The sequence below is a fragment of the Numenius arquata genome, chromosome 2 (genome assembly GCF_964106895.1).
Source record: "Numenius arquata chromosome 2, bNumArq3.hap1.1, whole genome shotgun sequence".
Classification (NCBI taxonomy): domain Eukaryota; kingdom Metazoa; phylum Chordata; class Aves; order Charadriiformes; family Scolopacidae; genus Numenius; species Numenius arquata.
Genome location: NC_133577.1, coordinates 35,380,053 through 35,401,242, shown reverse-complemented (window position 1 = coordinate 35,401,242; position 21,190 = coordinate 35,380,053). Strand labels below are relative to the sequence as shown.

The window sequence follows — 21,190 nt, the reverse complement described above, 5'->3', positions numbered from 1 at the left end:
TACAACTGTAACTAGGAAATAGGTAATCATAAGACCCTATTACCAGGCATAAGCACTAACAATTCCTTTCTGATTCAGATTTGGAACCCAGACCACGTTTTTTTGCTGTAACATTTAACTACATTTAACATTCCCATCACAGAGTGCTGATCACTTTAGGTGTGACTCCTGAGAGAAGGCACTGCAAAGTCTCTCTGGAGGTAGATATTAGGTAAAACATAAGAGGAAAGGTAGCTATACCATAACCACTGATGTTCCTTGATACTCTTTTCATTTCTTGCAGGTACTGTTGCGTGATTTACCATGGAAAAATTGCTCTGCAGCATCCTGGTGTTTGGAATGGCTGTCATGGTCAACGCTTGTCCAAAATATTGTGTCTGTCAGAACCTGTCTGAGTCTCTGGGGACTCTGTGTCCCTCCAAGGGTCTCCTATTTGTACCGCTAGACATAGATCGAAGGACTGTTGAACTCCGACTTGGGGGCAACTTTATTATTAATATCACCCGACAGGATTTTGCTAATATGTCTGGACTTGTTGACCTTACTTTGTCCAGAAACACCATCAGTTACATACAGCCCTACTCTTTCACTGATTTGGAGAGCCTTCGTTCTTTACATCTGGACAGCAACAGGCTGCCTGACATTGGAGAGGATATTTTGAGAGGCTTAATTAACCTTCAGCATTTGATTTTAAACAATAACCAGCTAAGCAGCATCTCTGATGAAGCCTTTGAGGATTTTTTGCTGACATTGGAAGACTTAGACCTCTCCTACAATAACCTCCGAAGTATTCCCTGGGAATCTATAAGAAAGATGATAAACTTGCACCAGCTCAGTTTGGATCATAACCTGATAGATTATATTACAGAGGGGACGTTTGCAGATCTTCAGAAATTGGCCAGATTGGATCTAACATCCAACAGACTTCAGAAACTTCCCCCTGATCCTATATTTGCCAGATCACAAGTAATTCCACTAGCTGTTACCCCATTTTCTCCACCATTGTCTCTCAGCTTTGGGGGCAACCCACTACATTGCAACTGTGAGCTACTGTGGTTAAGGCGACTTGACAGAGATGACGATATGGAAACTTGTGCTTCTCCTCCAGGTCTAAAGGGAAGGTATTTCTGGTATGTACGGGAGGAAGAATTTGTTTGTGAGCCTCCTCTTATTACACAACATACTCACAAGTTGCTGGTTTTAGAAGGGCAAACTGCTACACTGAAATGCAAAGCCATTGGGGATCCCACCCCCATCATTCATTGGGTGGCCCCCGATGACCGCCTCATTGGGAACTCTTCAAGGACAGCTGTCTATGACAACGGCACCTTAGATATCCTCATCACCACCTCCAAGGATTACGGGACTTTCACATGCATAGCAGCCAATGCTGCTGGAGAGTCCACCGCAACGATTGAGCTCTCTATTGTTCAGCTCCCCCATCTCAGTAATGGCACAGGCAGAGCAGCCCCACCAAAATCCAGGCTCTCAGACATCACCAGCTCCAGCAAGTCTAATCGCGGAGAAACAAAAGGCCCACCGGAAAGGGCTGTCCTGGTGTCAGATGTGACCACTACCTCAGCTTTGGTCAAGTGGACAGTGAGCAAGTCAGCCCCTCGGGTAAAAATGTATCAATTGCAGTATAATTGCTCGGATGATGAGGTCCTGATCTACAGGTAAATGCACTTGCTGTTCTGTCTTCTGATGGTGGTAGGGGGAGGAAAGCAGGATATGAATTCTTTTACTCATAGGTTACTGATTTGACTTTGAACTGATGTAGCACTCACGTCACTGCCACTGGTAGCTTTAGCATTGTGTTTGTCAGTTTATCTGTTAGTCTATTCATCACTTTTATAAGTCATACATTACAAATCTCTATAGTATTCATTGTCTAACAACAATTGTTTTCAGTAAAATTTCCAATTTAGGAAAAAATAGTACCGCATTTGGTAGCTTCCTCTCTAGGCTTATCAAAGAAAGCAAAATTTGACAGATTAGAAATCAGAAGTTTCCCTTTCCACCTCCTGTAGGTGGGACTGAAACATACTACTGAGAGAGGAAGCGACGTGGGAGGAAGTTTGTGCTGTCTACCCATAACACAGGCTCTAATTATCCTACGATTCAAGATTCAGGGTTGTTAGCAAGAGATTTTTCACCTATATGAAAAAGCTCATTTCTTACTTCACTAATATCTGTTTTACACAACTGTAATGGCTGACAACTTTGGAGTATTTAATGTTTTATAGCATACTAAATGCAAGAAGAGATAGAGATAATTTCAAAAGAAAGCCCTGAATGTTCATTATGCTCCTCCAGTTCTACAACTCCTCTGACTTTTAATGATGTAAAGCAAGAGTCACTCTTGCAGTGAACCTAACTGTGAAAAAGAAAGAAGCAATAAATGTTAGGGATTAAAAATGGTTAGGAAACTGCTTAACAGTACAGGAAAACAGTGTTACCACTTTTTGCTTCTGTCTTGGAAGAATGATTGACGTAGTATATTCATGATGATGATGAATCCCTAGAAACCACCCTTTCCTGCCTTTATATTGCAGAGGCAGCACTATCAGATGCACTGAGCTGCAGTTTGTCTTTGGGTATATGTGAGCTACCAGCAGAAGTCAGAATCTCAGGGCAAAGTAGAACCAAACACATAAACCAAACACAGTGGCTTTACAAGCACCCTGAAGCCAGTGGAGAAAAACTGGATCTGGCAGAGGAATGATGGGATTTGCATTTTAAATCTAATTTGAGACTAAACTCTGACCAAAACATAGTCAAAGCTACTGATTTCCTTGGTAGGCTTGGGGTTATTATCTGCTGGCCTTCAGACTACTCGTCCTGCAGTGAGAGCTGAGCCACCAGTCAAGTCACGGTATTCAGCCTCCAGATCAGACCTTGCTATTTACTTCTTTACCATTGTGTAATTTTCTTTAACCCAAGAAAGTCAAAATGAGTGGTGGTAAATGCTCATGTGATGTTTTCCGCTCACCCTTCTCCTATAATGAAATGTAATTTTAAAGTTGTTTTCAGAACTGAATGTTTATTTGACATGGACAAAATTTTGTGTCAGAAATACTTTTATCTCAGTCGGCTGTAGAACAGAAATAATAAAATTATTTATTTAGCTACTCCAAACTTAGTCACTCTTTGCCAAAAGTGAGAATGTTGACCAGGAAGTCCAAATCATTTTTTTTTTTAAATTATATTTATTCAAATATAGATAAAACCTGAGGAAATTCAGTCCTGTTCACCTCCATTCCTCAATTATAAAAATATGTTGAAATAAATCAATTAGCAGGTGCAAATTTTTTGCCTTGCTCTGCCTAATGTACTGTGGAACTGGTGTGTTAGCTTTGGGACTTACAACTATGTGGAGTTAAGTAGAATGAAAGGCTAAGATAAAACTAAATAATAATAGAGTAATAGGAATAGAATGAAAGAAAATATGCTAGTGTCAGTTTTTCCTGAGGCAAAGCTTTTGGCAAATCTCAACAGTATTCAAGATCTTGAGCCCAGTGGAAGTCTGAAAAAACACTCTGTATAGTCATATGACACTGTATAGTGAATTTTTCCCAGTGAACAAGAATATCTTTGCAACCAGAATGAGACCTTAGTGGAGGTTGTCAGGTGCTGGAAGGGATGGGATGTGTTGATTTGCTAAGGAGGAGGATGGTTGGGGTAAATAAAACAAAACAATGCAGAAGTGAAGACATGCAATCTAGTAGCTGGAGGGGTGAGAATCAGGTGCTGTGGGGAGAAATGAGAGAAAGACACTCTCTTGCCAGTCTGGTACAGAGGAACAAGTGGCTGTCAAGGTGTCAGGAACCCTAAGCTCTCATCCTGTCCCCAGTGCTGCCTCTCAGTGAGGTTTTGGCCCTTTGTTGCTTTACTTGGTTGTGGCTCAGTTTTCCAGAAGCACAGTGAGGACAGTGCTATTTCTATAAATCTCACATGGGGCCTTTTTGAGTGTTCATTGATGATGCATAGCTCTTTTATTCACAGCTCTCAAAAGCACTTCACCAAAGAAAACAAATTTTATTTCTCTACATTTTGCACTGGGGAAAAATGAAGTATAGAAAGATGAAGTGAATTGTCCATCATCTGAGAGTTAATCAGTGGCACTCATAATATCAAGACCAGCTCTCACGACTTTTAGCCAGGGAACCACTCAGTCCCTTAGAGTTAATTAAGTAAAGCTGTTTTGCTTTAATTGGTCAGATGCATGTCACTGTGATGAGCGTGTAGAAAAATCTAAGGGAAAACGATTTCTACAGTGCTCTGCTCTATAAAATGCTGTGTATGTGCTAAATGGGATGTGATACTGCTTAGCTGCTAAAATGATGGGCTCTTAATATACATTTAGATACATCAGTATGTCCGGACTGAGGCACAATGGCTGTGCTCAGCTTGAAGGAATCCTGCCTCTCTACTAAGAAATGTATGCACAAAAGACAAAACTTTGCTGCATTCTCTGATAAGAAATTTTCATGAACACTGTACTCACAGTAGAAGAGTGAAAGCAGTTCTTCCCTCCCCATTGATATTAATATCTCTTCTGATCATTACGCAGGACACCAGTCCCATTCCCACTCCCATCCCAGCTGTGGTCTTCCACTTGCAGGAGCAGCAGATGGTACAAAGGGGACCACGATGGGCTGCAACGGCCCCACGAAAATTTGAAGGTGTGGGAGGTAGTGACAAGTGTTTTCTGTTGGGCCTCCTGATTTCACTAAGCTGACATGGTATCACTGGATACACCAGTACCATCATAATGAGAATTAGCAGGAGGAGCACTGTTTGTCTGCTTCCCCCATCTGACCTTCCCTTGTATCTGTTGTCTCAGGGCCATTGCTGAAGCTAGCAGCACATTTTTATCTCTTTCAGTGGATTCAGGATGTATGCTTCTGATACTGATGTAATGAGCATGGTCCTGGATCAGCACTCTGTTCCACATGGCTTCCCAGAGTGAAAAGGAGAAGCTAAAGAAAATGGAGCGATAGCTTGTGCAAATGTCTCAAAGAGGCAGCTTGGTCAATGACAACTTGCAAAGACAATGTCTGCCCCTAACACTGCCACCAAATCAATAACCTGAGGCTGTTTAGGGGTGACATCCTATATTATCTTTTCCACTTCATGGGCAGAAGAAAATGTTCCCTCTTTAATGGAGCTTGGACTTAACTCTTAGTGGTATCTCAGAGCTTCCTTTTTGTGCCTTGACCTGTGCTTAAATTGAAAAAGATCCTATAACAGGGGCCTGTGCTGTTGTTGTGTGTCACACACAGGTGAACACCATTGCATTACTGATTGATGCATGCTCCCAATGAGCTCTTTCTCTCTCTCTGACTTGACCTTGCACTGTTTTTAGTAATCGTGCTGTCAAGATAATGATATTGTTTCACGTGGAACAGAACCAGGATTCCTCTCTTTCTAGGTACAGTGAGAGATTGTTTTGCTTGTGGTTTGGGAGGGTGGAGTTTGACACTCTTCTTTCTTTTTTTTCTTGTTTTGTTTTTTTTTCCCCTTTCCTGATTTATGTTGTTTGTTCATTCCAACTTTTCTTTCTTCTTTGCTCTCCTTAACTGTCCTTTTCATCTTTGTGCTGTTCAAACCCCTGCTACCCTGGATGGAGAAAATGGAAATTGATAATATTATGAAGACACGTCATGGCCAGCAGGTGCCACAGAGAGACGATAATAGATTGCTATGTTCTTCTGTTTATACACACGTTTATAAGAATAAGCCCTTTCTCTGAGAACGGCAAATAATTTTTTTAGTTACTGCCACATAATAAGGTCCCTTGGCTGGCACATGTAGCCATGGTTGATGCTATTCCAATCCAGCAAACTGGATACACATGACACTGATGGGATGCACCCATGAGTGCTGAGGGATCTGCCTTGATGTCAGTGTGAGGCCATTAACTTTGAACAATCATGGCACTTGGGAAAGATACCTGAGGACTGGAGGAAAGCAAATATCACTCCTATATTTAAAACAGGCAAGAAGGAGGACCCAGAGAACTACAAGGCAGTCAGCCTCACCTCAGTCCCTGGGAAGATGATGGAGAAACTAATCCTGGGAACCATTTCCAGGAACGTGATGGACAAGAGGTGACTGGGAGTCATTAGCATGGATTCACAAAGTCATGCTTGACAAACCCAATAACATTTTACTATGAAATAAATAGGTTGGTAGACAAGGTGAGAGCAGTAGATATCTACCTTTACTTCACTACCTTTACTTCACTACTTTACTTCACTAAAGTTTTCAACTCTCTCATAAGATCCTTGTAGAGAAGCTGATCAAGAATGGGCTGGATGAACAGTGAGATGGATTTAAAACTAGCCAAGTAGCTGAGGTAGGAGGGTTGTGATTGGTGGTATGAAGTCAAGTTGGAGACCAGTAACTAGCAGTATATCCCAAGAGTCAATATCAGTCCACAACCTGTTTACCAACCAATCCTATTTAATATCTTCATTAATGACCTGTATGATGGAGCAGAGTACACCCTCAGCAGTTTTGCTGATGACACAAAAATGTAAGGAGTAGCTGATAGACCAATGTCATGCTGTCATCCAGAGGGACCTTGTCAGGCTGGAGAAATGGCCTGAGAGGAAGCCCATGATATTCAACAAAAGAAAATCTCAAGTCCTGCCCCTGAGAAGGAGTAACCCCATGCACCAGATACGCTGGGGCCCCCTGGCTGGGAAGCAGCTTTGCAGAAAAGGATCTGGGCATCCTGGTGGACACGAGGTTGAACATGACCCAGTGACACGCCCTTGCCATCATGAAGGCTAATGGTATCCTGGGCTGCATTAGGAGGATTGTAGCCAGCAGGTTGGGGGAGCTGGTTCTTCTGCTCTGCTCAGCGCTGGTGAGGCCACACGTAAAGTACAGTGCATGAAGTACGTGAAGTGTCCAGTTCTGGCTCCTCAGTACAAGAGAGACATAGACATATTGGAGAGAGTCCAACAAAGAGCCACTAAGATGATTAAGGAACTGGAGCACCTTACATATGAGGAAAGGCTGAGACCTGTGACAGTTCAGCCTGGAAAAGAGAAAGCTCAGGGGGGAATTCATCAATGTGTACAAATACCTGAAGAGAGGGTGTAAGAAGACAGAGTCAGGCTTTTTTCAGATGGTGCCCAGTGCCAGGACAAAAGGCACCATCTGAAGGTGCACAGGAGGTTCTATCTGAACATCAGGAAATACTTCTTTACTGTGATGGTGACTGAGCATTGGCACAGGTGGCCCAGAGAGGTGGTGGAGTCTCCATTCTTGGATATATTAAGAAGCCATCTGGACATGGTCCTCAGCAACTGGGTCTAGGTGGCCACACTTGAGCAGGGGGATTGGACAAGATGACCTCCAGAGGTTCCATCTAACCTCAACCATTCTGTGATTCTGTAATCCTGAGTGCCGCTCAGGTGGCACTTACTTTGACACTGTGAGCTGATCACAGAAGAAAAGATATTTGTAACTGTCCCTCTATAAAAGCACAACATAATTTGGAAAGGCCAGAGCCAAGTGAATTTTGGTATGCTTAGACAGTTAGGTGGGTTTTAATGCAGCAACTTTTTCATTCTTTCATCCTTTTCTGTAATATAAATCACCATTAAACATACACCAGTGACAGTAAATGTGTATTGTACCCATCACTTTTAGCCAAAACCAGAAGTTTGTTACAAAATGCACAGTTGAAAATCACTTCTTATTTGAAGGAAAAACATGCAGGAAGCATAACCAATGTCCAACAGAGAAAGGGGTGGAAGAAGACCAGAGGTCTGCAAAACAATGTCTGTCCTTCAACTCAGGGTTAAAAGAGCAAACACTAGGAGACTTGCTCTATCGTAGAAATCCTACCTGCTCCTGGGAAAGTTAAAAGTACATTTTTGTCAATGTAGATTCTCCTTTCAAAAGTGTTTTAGATGTTTAAGAGCATCAGACTTATGATCAGTGCAATTTAGGCACTGGCATGCTCGATCCATTTTGAATACGGGATTGAACTGAAATATAAAAATCTGGAAAATAGTATCTTTGGGGCTCAGTTTTTCACCTGTAACTTGGGTTGATAGCACTGCCTTGCCTCACAGGGATAAACACATTAGAAAATATTGTGGAACTGGGAGACCACATAAATGAATAGGGAGACTGTTGCTTTGAAGTCTTTGTGTGGTCTGCAGCAACAGGGATAGTAATGAATGATTAAGATGGAGCATTATATAACTGCAACACTTGAATTCAAGTAAGGCATCTGGGGACAGAGATTGTGTCTTTTTTATGTGTAGAGCACCCTACATGATGTGGGACCAAATCTCAGTTTTGGCCATCGGGCATTGGTGTAATATATAAATTCACCACTATTTCAAAAGATGAATAAATCTGCAAGTGTTTGTAGAACTTCCCAGGTCATACTGAGCCTGCTGGCTGTGTTTTGAATTAAAGCAATGATGCAGCCACTTAAAAATGTGCATCTGAAGTGTGACACTACCATTAGATTTATGAGAGATTTAGGTCTGGTTTATTTTGTGGTATTTCTCACTAAAAGTGATAAAAACAACTGTACAAATTAAGAATTACTGTAGCACTATAGTCTCCCTAGCTTATAAATCCAGCACTGGAAAAAGAAAATATTTTATATATCTCTGAAAGCTTATTTTTTCCATATATATTTTATGTAGCAGGCAGTCTAAGCATTAAAATATGAATAAATTGCTTCACATCTCTAGCCTATTTAAACAATAGTGCCATGGATTTGATTACTTAAACAATATAACAATGATTTACATTTACACAGCTCCTTTCACTGCAAGTGCTGTACTGAACAGAGATTACTCCACCAACCACTGCTATCCTGTCACCTCTCGGTTAAATATTAGCTGCAGTTTGGCAGTCAGATGATAGTGCAACTCCATTTTATGAGCAAAAAATAACTTCAGCATTTGCACTTATGGATACTTTAACCTAGGTAAGAAGTAATTAACTGAATTTGAATTTCTCACAGTACAGTGGGATAAATATAACCATGCACTCTTCTAGTCAGTTACATGTCAATAAGAAAATGCTTTATGACTAAGGTGCTGCAAACTTCAGAAATATCTAAGTTGTCTAAGGATGTTATCTCAAACAGCAGTGCCAGACTGAATATCATGCATCAGAGGGGATGCCATTCTCTATAACGCTTCTTGCAATGAAAGCCTATTGTGTGGAGGTCTACCAGCTAAAGACTGAAAACAGAGGAAGCCCTGCCCTGCTGCTGTTGGAGCAAATAATCTCAACATTCTTATTCTGTAGTAAAGCGTAATTACATTCTTTTCTCTCTGAGAAAAGTTAAAAATACATAGTTCTGGTAATTTTAGAAACAGTAGGGGATTGATTTATTCCGGAGGGCCTGAATATCCATCCTTACTCATCATTTGGACAGTGGGTTCATACATATCACAGAATCATAGACTGGTTTGGGTTGGAAGGGACCTTAAAGATTATCTAGTTCCAACACCCCTGCCATGGCCAGCGACACCTTCTCCTTGACCAGGTTACTCAAAGCCCCATCCAACCTGGCCTTGAGCACTTCCAGGGATAGGGCATCCACAACTTCTCTCGGCAATCTGTTCCAGTGTCTCACCACCCTCATAGTGAAGAATTTCTTCCCAATATCTAATCTAAATATCCCCTCTTTCAGTTTAAAACCATTGCCCCTCGTCCTGTCACTACACTCCCTGATAAAGAGTCCCTCCCCATCTTTCCTATAGGCCCCCTTCAGGTACTGGAAGGCTGCTGTAAGGTCTCCCTGAAGCATTCTCCAGGCTGAACAACCCCAGTTCTCTCAGCCTATCTTCATAGGAGAGGTGCTCTACCTCTCTGATGATCTTCATGGCCCTCCGCTGGACCCTTTCCAACAGGTCTATGTCCTTCTTATATTGGGGGCCCCCAAGCTGGATGCAGTACTCCAGGTGGGGTCTCACCAGAGAAGAGTAGAGGGGGAGAATCACTCCCTTGACCACTGGCCATGCTTCTTTTGATGTAGCCCAGGATGCAGTTGGCTTTCTAGGCTGCAAGCACACATTGCCAGCTCATGTTGAGCTTCTCATCAAGCAACACCCCCAAGTCCTTCTCCTCAGGGCTGCTCTCAATCCATTCTCTGCCCAACCTGTATTTGTGCTTAGGATTGCCCTGACTCACATGCAGGACCTTGCACTTGGCCTAGTTGAACTTCTTGAGGTTCGCATGGGCCCACCTCTCTAGCTTGTCCAGATCCCTCTGGATGGTATCCCTTCCCTCCAGCGTGTCGACTGCGCCACAGAGCTTGGTGTCGTCACCAAACATGTTGAGGGTGCGCTCAGATGAATACTTATGGGTAAATTCCTGCCACTCTTCTACCTCTTTTTCAGTTCTACCCTTGTCTCCAACCTGGCTAGGCACTGGCCTTCGTCCATGGCTCACAGCTGGTGCAAAAACCCCTCTTCACCCTCAACATGTGAACTGAGCTATTCTGGTTGCATTGTATGCAGGATACAAACCTTGATTGGGTCAAAGCATTTATATAATTAAACACTGAATAAAACAGCCATTCGGAGGAAGGACATCACATGAAGACATTAATCATTGTCTATTAATCATTTGTAATTGACAGGTTGAGACAGCAACTGTATAAAAATAAAAACGTGAAGTCATAGTCCCAAAGAGAAGCAAAATTTATATAAGCAGAACAGGGGAAATTCTGGCATGAACATTTGGTACTGCAGGTCATTTGAGACACTGGTTTGCAGCAGTAGTGTGCATTGACTTCTAGAGGACCCTTAGCAAGCGCAGGCTTGCTGAAAGGCATCAGACATAATGAAGAAGATGCTTCACAGAAGCATGCATTCTGGGCTTATGGGGTTTTATTTGCTTCTGCTGAAAAAATTTTCATCTAGGCTTTTCTTTTTATTTTGTCTCTCTTAATGGGAGAAGTAAAGGGACAAAGGGTATTTTAGGGTTGTTTTTTATTTGCTTGTTTTCTTGTGTTTGTTTTTTTTCTTCTTTTTTTTTTTCCTTTGCAATATGAGAAATCTTTGAAAAATAAGAAATAAAATGCAGTGAAAATGACAAAAATTATGTGTATTGTCAGATACTGAAGTGGAAAACAGGAATATGAATTATGAAATAAATATAAGTATAATAAAAATATAAAAATAAGCATGAATTAAAGAAAAGTAGATGTACCTCTTAGTATTGTCTCTCCTAGATTGTTGTGACAAACTCTTATCCACCTGATGATTGCACAGAAATTAATGAGAAATCCCCTGGTCAGAGCCTGTCCAGTTCATCCTGAGCAGGGGCAGACCATGCAAACAAACACTACCCAGACCAATATTTTCTAGCTGGATAGCCACCACAGAAAGGCAAAATACGAAATGGCCACTCATCCCTACAGGAGAGACGTCCCTTTATGTGAGAAGTATACGAGAACATGTGAGAGGGCACTTGCTGCCCATGCCGCAGTGCCCCAGCAGAGCAGAGAAGGGCAAGCAGAGAAGGGCAGTGCAGCATCTTTCACTGGCTTGGAGGCATTCCCATTTACTTCAAAGTTTAACAACTGTCAAATAACATTTAGTGAGGTAGGTGGAGAGGTTGTATGCTCCAGCTCTACCCCTGAGCTCTGCCTCAGGAGCTGAATACAAAGGCAAAGAGCCTGATTCTCATCTTAGCCCCTGTTGTGCTGCTGGGAAGTAATCCTGCCACAGCCGAGGGTGTTGCACAGGGTGGAAAGAAAATCAGAATTGGTTTTGAGCATAAGACAGCAGTACTCCCATTTTATCTCGGCTGCTAATTATTTATTTAGCTCATCAAAGGCTCAGCATTTTTACTTGAGGGGAATTTGGGATGTGCTAATGCTTGCCCATAACATCTGCCACATCCCCTCTCTTAGCGGCTCAGAACACAAATGCCAAGAGCTGTCCCCACCCATCATTGCAATAACAAGCTACACATCTGATGCCAAAATAAACCATTGAAAGAAGATTTTGATTAAGCTTCAGGTGAGTCACCAATTTGATGTCTAAATGAAAAGTTTTAACATATTCAGATTCATACTACTCCTGAATATTAAGAAGCCAGCACACAGCTGCACAGTTACCGCTATCTTTCCTATTTTAAATCTAGGGCAGACTTATAGAAGTTCACGTGCTGCTCTGTACAAAGAAAAACTTAGACCGTTTGCTGACTGCTTAACAGTAATAACCTCCCATGTAATTTGTAGTCATGCAAAGGAATAATAGCACAAACAGTTACAAATGTTAACTGATCAAATTCTTGACTGAAGGCTTGTCTCAAAGCCCTCAGAAATGAGTAGCCACCATTGATTCTGATGGACTTTGGTTCAGCCTGAAAGCCTTGCATTTTAGGGATTAGCATTATTTTCTAGAGAGGCAGATGGAGGAAGAAGGAGGTTAAATAGTTTGCTCAAGGTAATTCAGTAAACCAGTGGAAGAAGCAACATGCCTGCAGAATCACAGCTGGAAGTAGTCCTGATTTATCTTTCAATGTGTTCCTAGTAAAGTCCTTCCTCACATTTAAAATCTGATAATTTCCCTTCATAACATCATGATCTGGGGAGAAAATAGAGCATCCTTGGTGTTGTTACTGTTGTTAGATATAGATTATAAATCTGTTTGACTTGGAAAAAGGCATCTTCAATAGTATCAAACTCAGATCAGGGCTTCACTATGAGCATGTACCTATGCAACAGAGGTGTGTTGTCTCCTTAAAGGAATCGTGAAAACAATGAGACTTGATTCCCTCCATAGTTTATACATGTAATGCACATTTAAGCACCCAAGATGCTCCATTTGATGCCTGAGTTTTCACTTCTTCAGCTGGTGCCTGCTGCAGGTTCCCAACACTCCTTGTCTCTCTGGTACTGATCCATTGAGTTCCAGGTGGTAACAGAGATCCACTCTAATCCCTTTCTCATTTTTGGGTCACAGCTACTGTCATCTGGATCCTTTTAGGAGACATGAAAAAAGTATCCGTGACCACAGAGTGTGACAACTACTCGTAGCCTTCCTAAATCTGTATCTGAGAACTTCCTCCCTCCCTCCCTTCACTTCACCCTTCATTTTAACTGGACACCAGCAATCCAGGTAATCTCCATGCTACTAAGAAATCTTCTTCAACAGTGATGACTCTCTAGTAAACGCAGGGGCTGAAAACTGTCTGCTTCAAGGAGAGGATGATTTATTTTTATCCATGGGTGTTCTGCAAGAGAGTTACAAATAAGAAAGAAAATCTTAAAAGCATATTGTATTCCTAAAACATACCAAGTTCCTAAAATTTGCCTTCCCAGTTTGAGATCATTCTGCTTAACTTAGCTCCCACTTGCTCACGCGCAACTCCAGGCTGTGGGTAGGTGAGACAGGGTGCCTTGACAGCTCCTGCCTCCCCAGCCATCTGACACCCTACCCTGTACAGCTCCCCTCCGAAGTCACAGGAAGCCTTTTTACCTGTTTCAAAGTTGTCTTTCTTTTAGATTTTTTGGTAGGAGGTACTTGGAGGAAGGCACCTGCTCCTCCTGCAGCAGGTTCCTAATAGTCCTTATCTCTCCAGCATTGACCATTTGAGTTCTGACTGCGAGATTCGTTTTGGGCTTTGTGCAAGAAATTACGTTAAATTTTTATGTAGTACTATTTTATCTATCAAATACATGAAACAGAACAAGGAGGATGGCAGCAGGAGAATAACTCAAAGTTACAAACACAGCCAAAATCTGGTGACTTATTTCACTGCCATAGCTGCAAACTCACCTATCCAATTCTTGGTCTGAATGTCCTTTTCCACCCTCTCTCTTTCATACCAAGCTTTCTGCTTGTATGCTCAGGTTGTTTTCAGAAAAAGAATGTACTTTTTTGTACAATGGTTGCACCGGTTAACCCTAACATATAATAGCAATGATACAGCTTTTTTCCTTTAGAGAAATTACTTAAGACTCATCATTTGAAAAATATAGAACTGGAAAAGACATAGCACTGGAAAAATAAAGAAGAATACACTAGACTAAACAAATTATATAGTAAGTCTTTATTATCTTTAACTCCTACAAACCTGGTTATTTTGGATTTGCCTATAATAGGCAGATTTTCTGAGCAAAATATATGCACTCAGAATGAGCAAAAATCATTCTTTTCGGGTGATCCAGTACAAGGTCATGCAACAATTGTTTCTCATTTAAACCTAGTTTAAGGCTTTAGTTGAGATGTTGATGGTGAGTAGTCTTTGTGTTAATGCTCTGGTCAGGGAAGAATGAAAGATGAGGATTTCAGGCAAGCTGAGGAACTTAAAACTTGAGGCACAAATCAGATTCATACCCCATGTAATTTTTTGAGTTTTGTAAGTTTTCAGTCAAGATTTGTACTACAAGTCATTTATCTTTTCTTTGTTCTTAAAAGAGCACAGTAGAAATGTAGCTCAAATTTTCAATGGTAAAGAAAGCAAATGTGAGGTAATGGATGTCTTTGAGAACATGATATGGGTTCTTTCATTGTCACATTATGCTTTTCCCCCAAGACGTGCCTTGTTGTACAGTCTAATATAAGGGCAGTACAGACGTACCCTGTAATCCTTAATAATTTGTAAAAGGGCCAAGCACAAAGGTAATCTAGTCCTAACTCAGGATAACAGGCTAGTATTGCAGTGTAAAGAAACCTTGAAACTATAATGCCATTGAGAAATGTCTATGTTTAAAATAGCATCATTTTCATAGCAGAGAAAAAGCAGCCCAGCCAGCAGGCTGATCTGCCCGATTGCCACAGCCCTGCTGATGTCTCAGAGTCACAGCGTGATCATATTAGGTCCCAGAGTATTTGACAAGAATCCCACAAAGTGACGCTGCCTAGAAAGGAAATTGGCTTCAGTGTTTGGCAGAGAGCACTGTAGAGTGGAAGCAAAATCAGCTCTGTGCCATGGTAACAGAAAGGGCCGCATTAGTGCCCAGCAAGAGAGAGAGGTACCGAGCCTGGCATCCTCTGATGGGAAAGAGCTTATCCAGTAGGGGCTATAACTGTGCTTTAGGGTGGCCAAAAAATCCCTGTAGACAACAAAGTAAGCCTATACTGTAACCCCCTTCTGTTCAGCTGCTTCTGGTTTACAGATTAGTTTATTTGCAGAGATGAACAGTTTGAGACAGCTAGCACTAGGTGTGAATTTGTCCTGAATTTGCCCATCTGTCCTCCCTCCCCTTCCCCTTACATCGCTTTGAATTTGCCTGGGTTTAGATTTTGTAATATATTTATTACCTCATAATTTACTTTATTTTGACAAGAAAACAAATAAAAGAGCTGTTTGCTTAACCCAAAACTTTTTTTTTTTTTTTTTTCAAATTATCTATTTGTTCATTTAATGGGCTTGGATTGTGGAATTGGATCTTATGTAGATATCCCAAACTGTGCTCTGAATTTTTCTCAGAATGGGGATTGCACAGGCAGTAGCTGCCTGATAGACATATGGGCAGCTGACAGCATCAAGGCACCCCACCAGCAGCTCTGTCGTCTGGCAGATTGCCTCAGAGAGTCAGGCTTGATGAATCAGTCCTTCTGCCAGTGCTGGGAGGGTGGGGGATGTCTGCGCCTCTTCTGCAGAAGGCTGCTGCAGAATGAGAAAGAGAAACAGCAGTGATCACTGAGCCTCCCTGCGCATTGTGCTGCAGAATTGGGACAGCAACGTCCAAGTGAACTTGAATCTTGCTAATTTGAGTATGTAGAGGCAAAATTTCAGCATGACTACTCTGGGGCAAGGATGCCTTACTAGCCTGGTACCTGCTTTTCTCTCTGCTGTATGCAGATATTCACAGCCTGGAAGTGCCATGGGGAGGAATTTTGCCAAGGTTTGGCAATGGGAGAGAGGAGGAGGAATGAAGGCATCTGGCTTGAAACCGGCCCATCTCTCTGTGCCTCTTCACTTTCCTCCCTAAAACGGAGATAGATACTCATGTAAGTTGAGCAGGGAAGGGAGCCAAGGGGATCCCTGCTTCTCTCCTCCACCCCTTGATCCTTGCAGCCTCCTCCGGTTGCCATTTCAGTCAATGAAGTGATAGTGTCCTGATCTCTAAGCAAGCAGAAGAAGGAATGGCCACCATAGAAGGAGTTACGTTCAGATGCTGGCTCCTCCTATCCAGAGCCTCGTAGCACCTGCGGAGGCTGCTGTCACAGGCTGCTGACTGAGCAGAGGGCATTGACAGCCCCCTCTTCTCTGGGTAGTGTCAGACAAACTTCCTGCACCCTCAGTGGCACTAGCAAAGCTGCAATCTCTCTGCTGAAAAAGCAGTGCAGAAGTATCTCTACTGGACACCTGGCACTTGCATGGTTTGCTTAGGGACATGAGCCACATCAAAGCTATGTGTATGGCTAGTAGTTTAAATTCTGTTTTCTTTCTCTGGGGACACTAATACCTTTCGTGAGGTGAAGGACTGTTTGCAGGGTGAAGGATGAAATAAACACTGGGAGACGGATTCATGCCTGTGATGAGTGTTAATAAAAGCATGAGGGACTGCAACGGTCCCACTTCGGGTCTTAGTGCTGCACCTTTGTACAACACTAGGTTGGAGTGGGATTAGGAGCTGACAAGACCTTATGCTATACAAACTATGACTAATGGAAGCACACGAGGATTTGGCTGTGTAGTGGGTTTTTTTCCCCACTAAAACGTAATATTGCTGTTTGTTTCACCTTTTCTCTTTGCTTTGCCCATCTGGGCTCTCTCACGGCAGATAATTATATTGGCTGTACTTTAATTAGCTAATTATGCCAGAGCTGTAGTGTTTTTCAGAGTAAATCCTTTTATTTAGTTGTTCTTAAGCAGATTCTATTTAGGTTTTCTCCTAGAATTTTCCTTGTTTTTCATTGTGTAGTAGCACAGGTGTTTATAACTGGTTTCACTGGGGTTTATGAATATGCTGGTTATCCAAGTGGAGTGAAAGGAATAGCACTCTGGAGGGCAGAAGTGGCATACTCCTGGAAGCAGCACACTGACATAAAACTTCCTGCAAAACTGAGTTGATATTTTGACTTTAGAGCAGAAAATAATAATAATGATATACCTTTACTCCAGAAAAAGTAATTTTAACCTTTATATTAACATCTTTAAAGGACACATTTTACCTAGCAAGCATAAGGCTTTTTGAATTTGGCCTTTGCATCTTCAAACAAACAAGCAAAAAAACCAATTCCCTTTTTCTTAGCAAGCTTAGTTTGTCAGTATATAAATCTTGGTCATGTTGCTAGCTGTATACTGTAGACTAAGATTTGGGTGCTCACTGAGGTGCTGAACTGTAGGTTGCAGGTGAATGGAATCAAAGCTGTCTAGTCTTTCTTGAAAAACCCAAAGACGACAAGGAGTAGCGCAGAGAAGCAGGCAAGGAGAGCTGCTTCTTAGCCTAATTAGCACATATAGTGGTAAGGTTTATGTTGCCATAACGTGGAATTGTAACTTGTGTATTTTTCAGTGGTGCCTAACTCCAGCAAAGTCCTACAACTTCCCATCCAAATCCCTATAATCGTGCAGTGGCAGTGGCCGATCACACTCCATCCCTTGATATTTCATAGCTATCCACTTAGAGTCACTAGATGTTGTTCAACTATCGAAGATGGTATTGAGCAAAGTCTTAGTAAGACTTTTTGCTGTCTCACTACTTTCACTGTGTGTATGTGGGATTGTGTTGTAGGCGATTTCTTCTTTTTTCTTTCTTGACACCTCTTGGATGTTGCTAGTCACAGCAGTAAGGCCAGGGCTTTGACAAACCTTTATTATGAACTTAGTCAGGATCATACTCTAGCTCAAGGTGGCCAAGCTGTGACCTTACAGCTGCATGGTGCTGAGAAGTTTCCACCTTTGTTAGTCATGAGGACCCACTTCCCAACAGCTTGCTGGTTCCCATATCTCCCTAGTTAAGACTGGATTAACGTGCTTGCCAAGCTTCATGTCCGTCAGTTAGTCAAACTGTATATGTCTGCACTTGGTTAAAACCTGTTTTCCATCCCTCTCTACATGATTTCAGTCCAGAAACTTTGCATGGTTTTAGGGTAGCAAAGGGAGTCCAGGAAGAGTCATACTAGCAGAATCCTTCTTCCTACTTAAGAGAAAGTCCCTGCAGACATGATCTGCAAGTGTTTCCCTGGCTTCTGCTTTTTTCCTCTCTTCTGCTTAACCCTGGTTAAGCTTACTGGTGAGAGGGAGGCATATACTCGAAAGAGCTGCAGGCTGCTTTTCAAATCAGGTCACATTTACTAGTTCCCAAACAAGAGATGTTATCTTGGGGAAATTTTGAAGCTTTAACCTCAGTTTACCCAAAGCAAACCTTAATCTATGATATAGTGGGACAGAACCACAAAGTAATTGATTGCTCCTTACATTGAACAAGGATTAGATTTAAAAACTAATTAAAAAAAAAAAAAAAAAAGATCCACACTAGTTGATCTCACAGTCACTGCAGCAATGTGCAACATCTGTCTAGCACACCCTCCAACCACCTGCCTCTGCAATGGCTATGAAGAAGCAAACCATATATCAACTCAGTTTTATTTTCTAGACCTGTTTAAAATGGAATAAACCCTGGAATATCTGTCCCATGGGAAATTCCAATATTGTAACATCTGTTTCTGTCAAGAATTAGGCTGAAAATTCTCCATAACAGTTGCTTTGTTTGCTTATGGAAAGAAAACTCTAAAAGTATTTCATCTGGGAATGTGAAATGTTGCTATCAGTCTCTTTGTGGATATTACAGCTTTGGGAGTGACAGCCCCATCCCCACCATACATCATGCCCCTTGGGAGTTATTCTCCTCCCAGAAGCAAATTCATCACGTTCACTTTGCTCTCTCTTCTCACCACAGAGGTCTTCCTTCCTTTCATATTGTCCCTGCTTCCAGCCCCTGCAGTGCCAAAGGGATGGTCAGGGTGTACAAGGAGAAGGGGTGGCTGTCTGTGGGGAAGTGGGAAAGGAGCAAAGGATCTGGTGGAGGAGCAGAGCAAGGGCTGGAAGCAGAGCACCCTTCACAGATGCCAGGAAGAGCATTGTGGCTTCCCACAGCTATAGCTTTCATTTTAATTTTCCTGACAAGAGACAAGAAACAACTGGATCTAGCAGAAACACCCATTTTAACACTAAAAAAGTGTTTCATTTCTCAAACAAAATCCAATCAGCTTTGCCATCAGGATACCAAGGTTTTGTTAGATGCATCTAATGTTAGTGCCTGTAAGAGCTTTGAACATATAGTCCAAGAGACATCCAACTGATGCAAAATACTCGTGCACTTTACATAAGCTCCCTGAGGGAGGGGATGGTTTCACCTGAGTAATGAATCCCTCTGCCAGACAGAAACCTGAACGGCTCTGCCTTGTGCAGCCACAGCTGCAGGAGCCAAAAACCTCTGGCTGAAGTTCGTGTCCTGGGAGCTATCGCATATTTCAGTCATTCTCTGACACTAGCAATAGATACCTCAATTGTCCCATCCCAACTGCACCCTCCCTGCTACAGTTTGCACTTCAAGGAAACAATAAGCCTCTCACATTTTCAGATGTTTTGCTCAATTTTGAGTGCACGATGTTTAGTCTTTTTCCTTGCAGTGACAGCACAACTTACCAGGTTTGCTGTTTATCTGCAGTGCTGTCTCTTACATGTTGTTTTAATGACAGTTCAAAAAGGCAGAGCTGCACAACGTTTAGTTAAAGGCAGAGGAATGAAGATGGAAGATACAATATGAAAAGGGTGACATGTGAATACATAAAAAGGTAAATAAAGGCAGAGGGATCAGTTTCGGGGAAAAAAAATTCTTTATCTTTCCTCACCCTTTCCATTCCCAAATATGAATTACATGTAACTTCGCTTAATGCAATCCTTGTTTCTTTTCATTTGGTTCCCCTATGAATTTTTCTACAAATCAAGAGCTGAGTAGAGCTAAGTGACAACAGACCACTTGTCAGGACTGGATCCTCTTTTTCCACTCGTTATTTAATCCGTGACCAGGCTGAGATTTCTTCAGCTTTATTTTCTATTCAGAATTATCAGGCTGGAGGTTTTGTGAGATTTTTTGCTAACTAGTGTAATTATGAGACCTATAGATTTTTACTTTTTTATGCAGAGATTTTTTGTTTGAATGTTTCTGCTAGATAAATCATTTGGGACTGTGTTTTATGATTTGACTGGCTGTTTATCCTTATGTTCTCTCTTCTTACCCCACTATTTTGAGCTACCTTTTATGCTAGCCAATATTTTACTGAGCACAGGTAGGTGAGTATACACTTAGGACACAGTTTTGTCAGTCAACATAGGATATTCCTGATACATGTATCTGTCATACACATAATGGCAACTACACTTGAGATCATCGAAAGTGGGAGCAACCTGCCATGAGGACTCAGGGATAAGAAATGCAATATTGCTTCCAAGGATGGGTTAACATACACAGTTCTCTAAAAAATCAGTATTTTCTCTATTCCATCTCAGAGGTAACATGAGATGCTTTCTTTTGCTGTAAATAAGGCCAGGAATGGAAGCAGAACAGCCTTTTCTGCAGGTTCCAGTCCTATTTTGCATCCTCAGAAGCTATGGAAATTTCACTGCTGTTCAGTCAGATTTGGATAAGGACCAAAACTTTACAGAGACTGACTATTCAAAGAAACATTCAAGCTTTTCTTAATTACGCCATTGCAACTTCTAAATATCTATAGGTAGAACAACTCAGAAAATTGTATACCTTTTTCCCCAAAAATGAAAAGTGAAATTATACAACATGTAAGAAAAATATGTAGGAAATAATATTCTATCCCATTAATATTTTAAAAGTTTTCACTGAAAAACAAGCAGTAAAAAAAGAGCTTCCTGAGTTCTGCTTTTGAAAAGGGATAGCTGAAAAGGCTAATTTTTTTTTTCTTGAATCTGTGAACATGCTTATTAAAAATTAAAGATGCAAATAAAACTACTTCATTTTATTTTATTTTATTTTTAAATAAACCACAGCTTCTGAGAACTACAGAAGACTTCTCAGTTATAAGTCCAGAAAAGCTCCATTGAACTTCAAAGCAGAAGTTTATGGTGTGTAGCTGAAAGTTCCTACAGTTAGCATTTTAGCAATCTTAAATGCCTTCTGTTTTGTTTATGAAAAAGTTGAGTGTAGCTGACAACCTACACAAACAGACTGCCTGACTCCCCAGGAGGG

At 41.5% G+C, this 21,190-nt stretch overlaps 1 protein-coding gene across 1 annotated transcript in view; it reads left to right on the top strand.

The window, feature by feature from the left end:
- Positions 1–303: 303 nt before the first annotated feature.
- Positions 304–21,190, top strand: part of LRFN2 (leucine rich repeat and fibronectin type III domain containing 2) — a 40,263-nt gene continuing 19,376 nt past the window's right edge. Inside the window, exon 1 of the mRNA XM_074168750.1 lies at positions 304–1,676. Coding sequence (XP_074024851.1) covers positions 304–1,676 — 1,373 coding nt within the window. The remainder of the gene's footprint in view (positions 1,677–21,190) is intronic.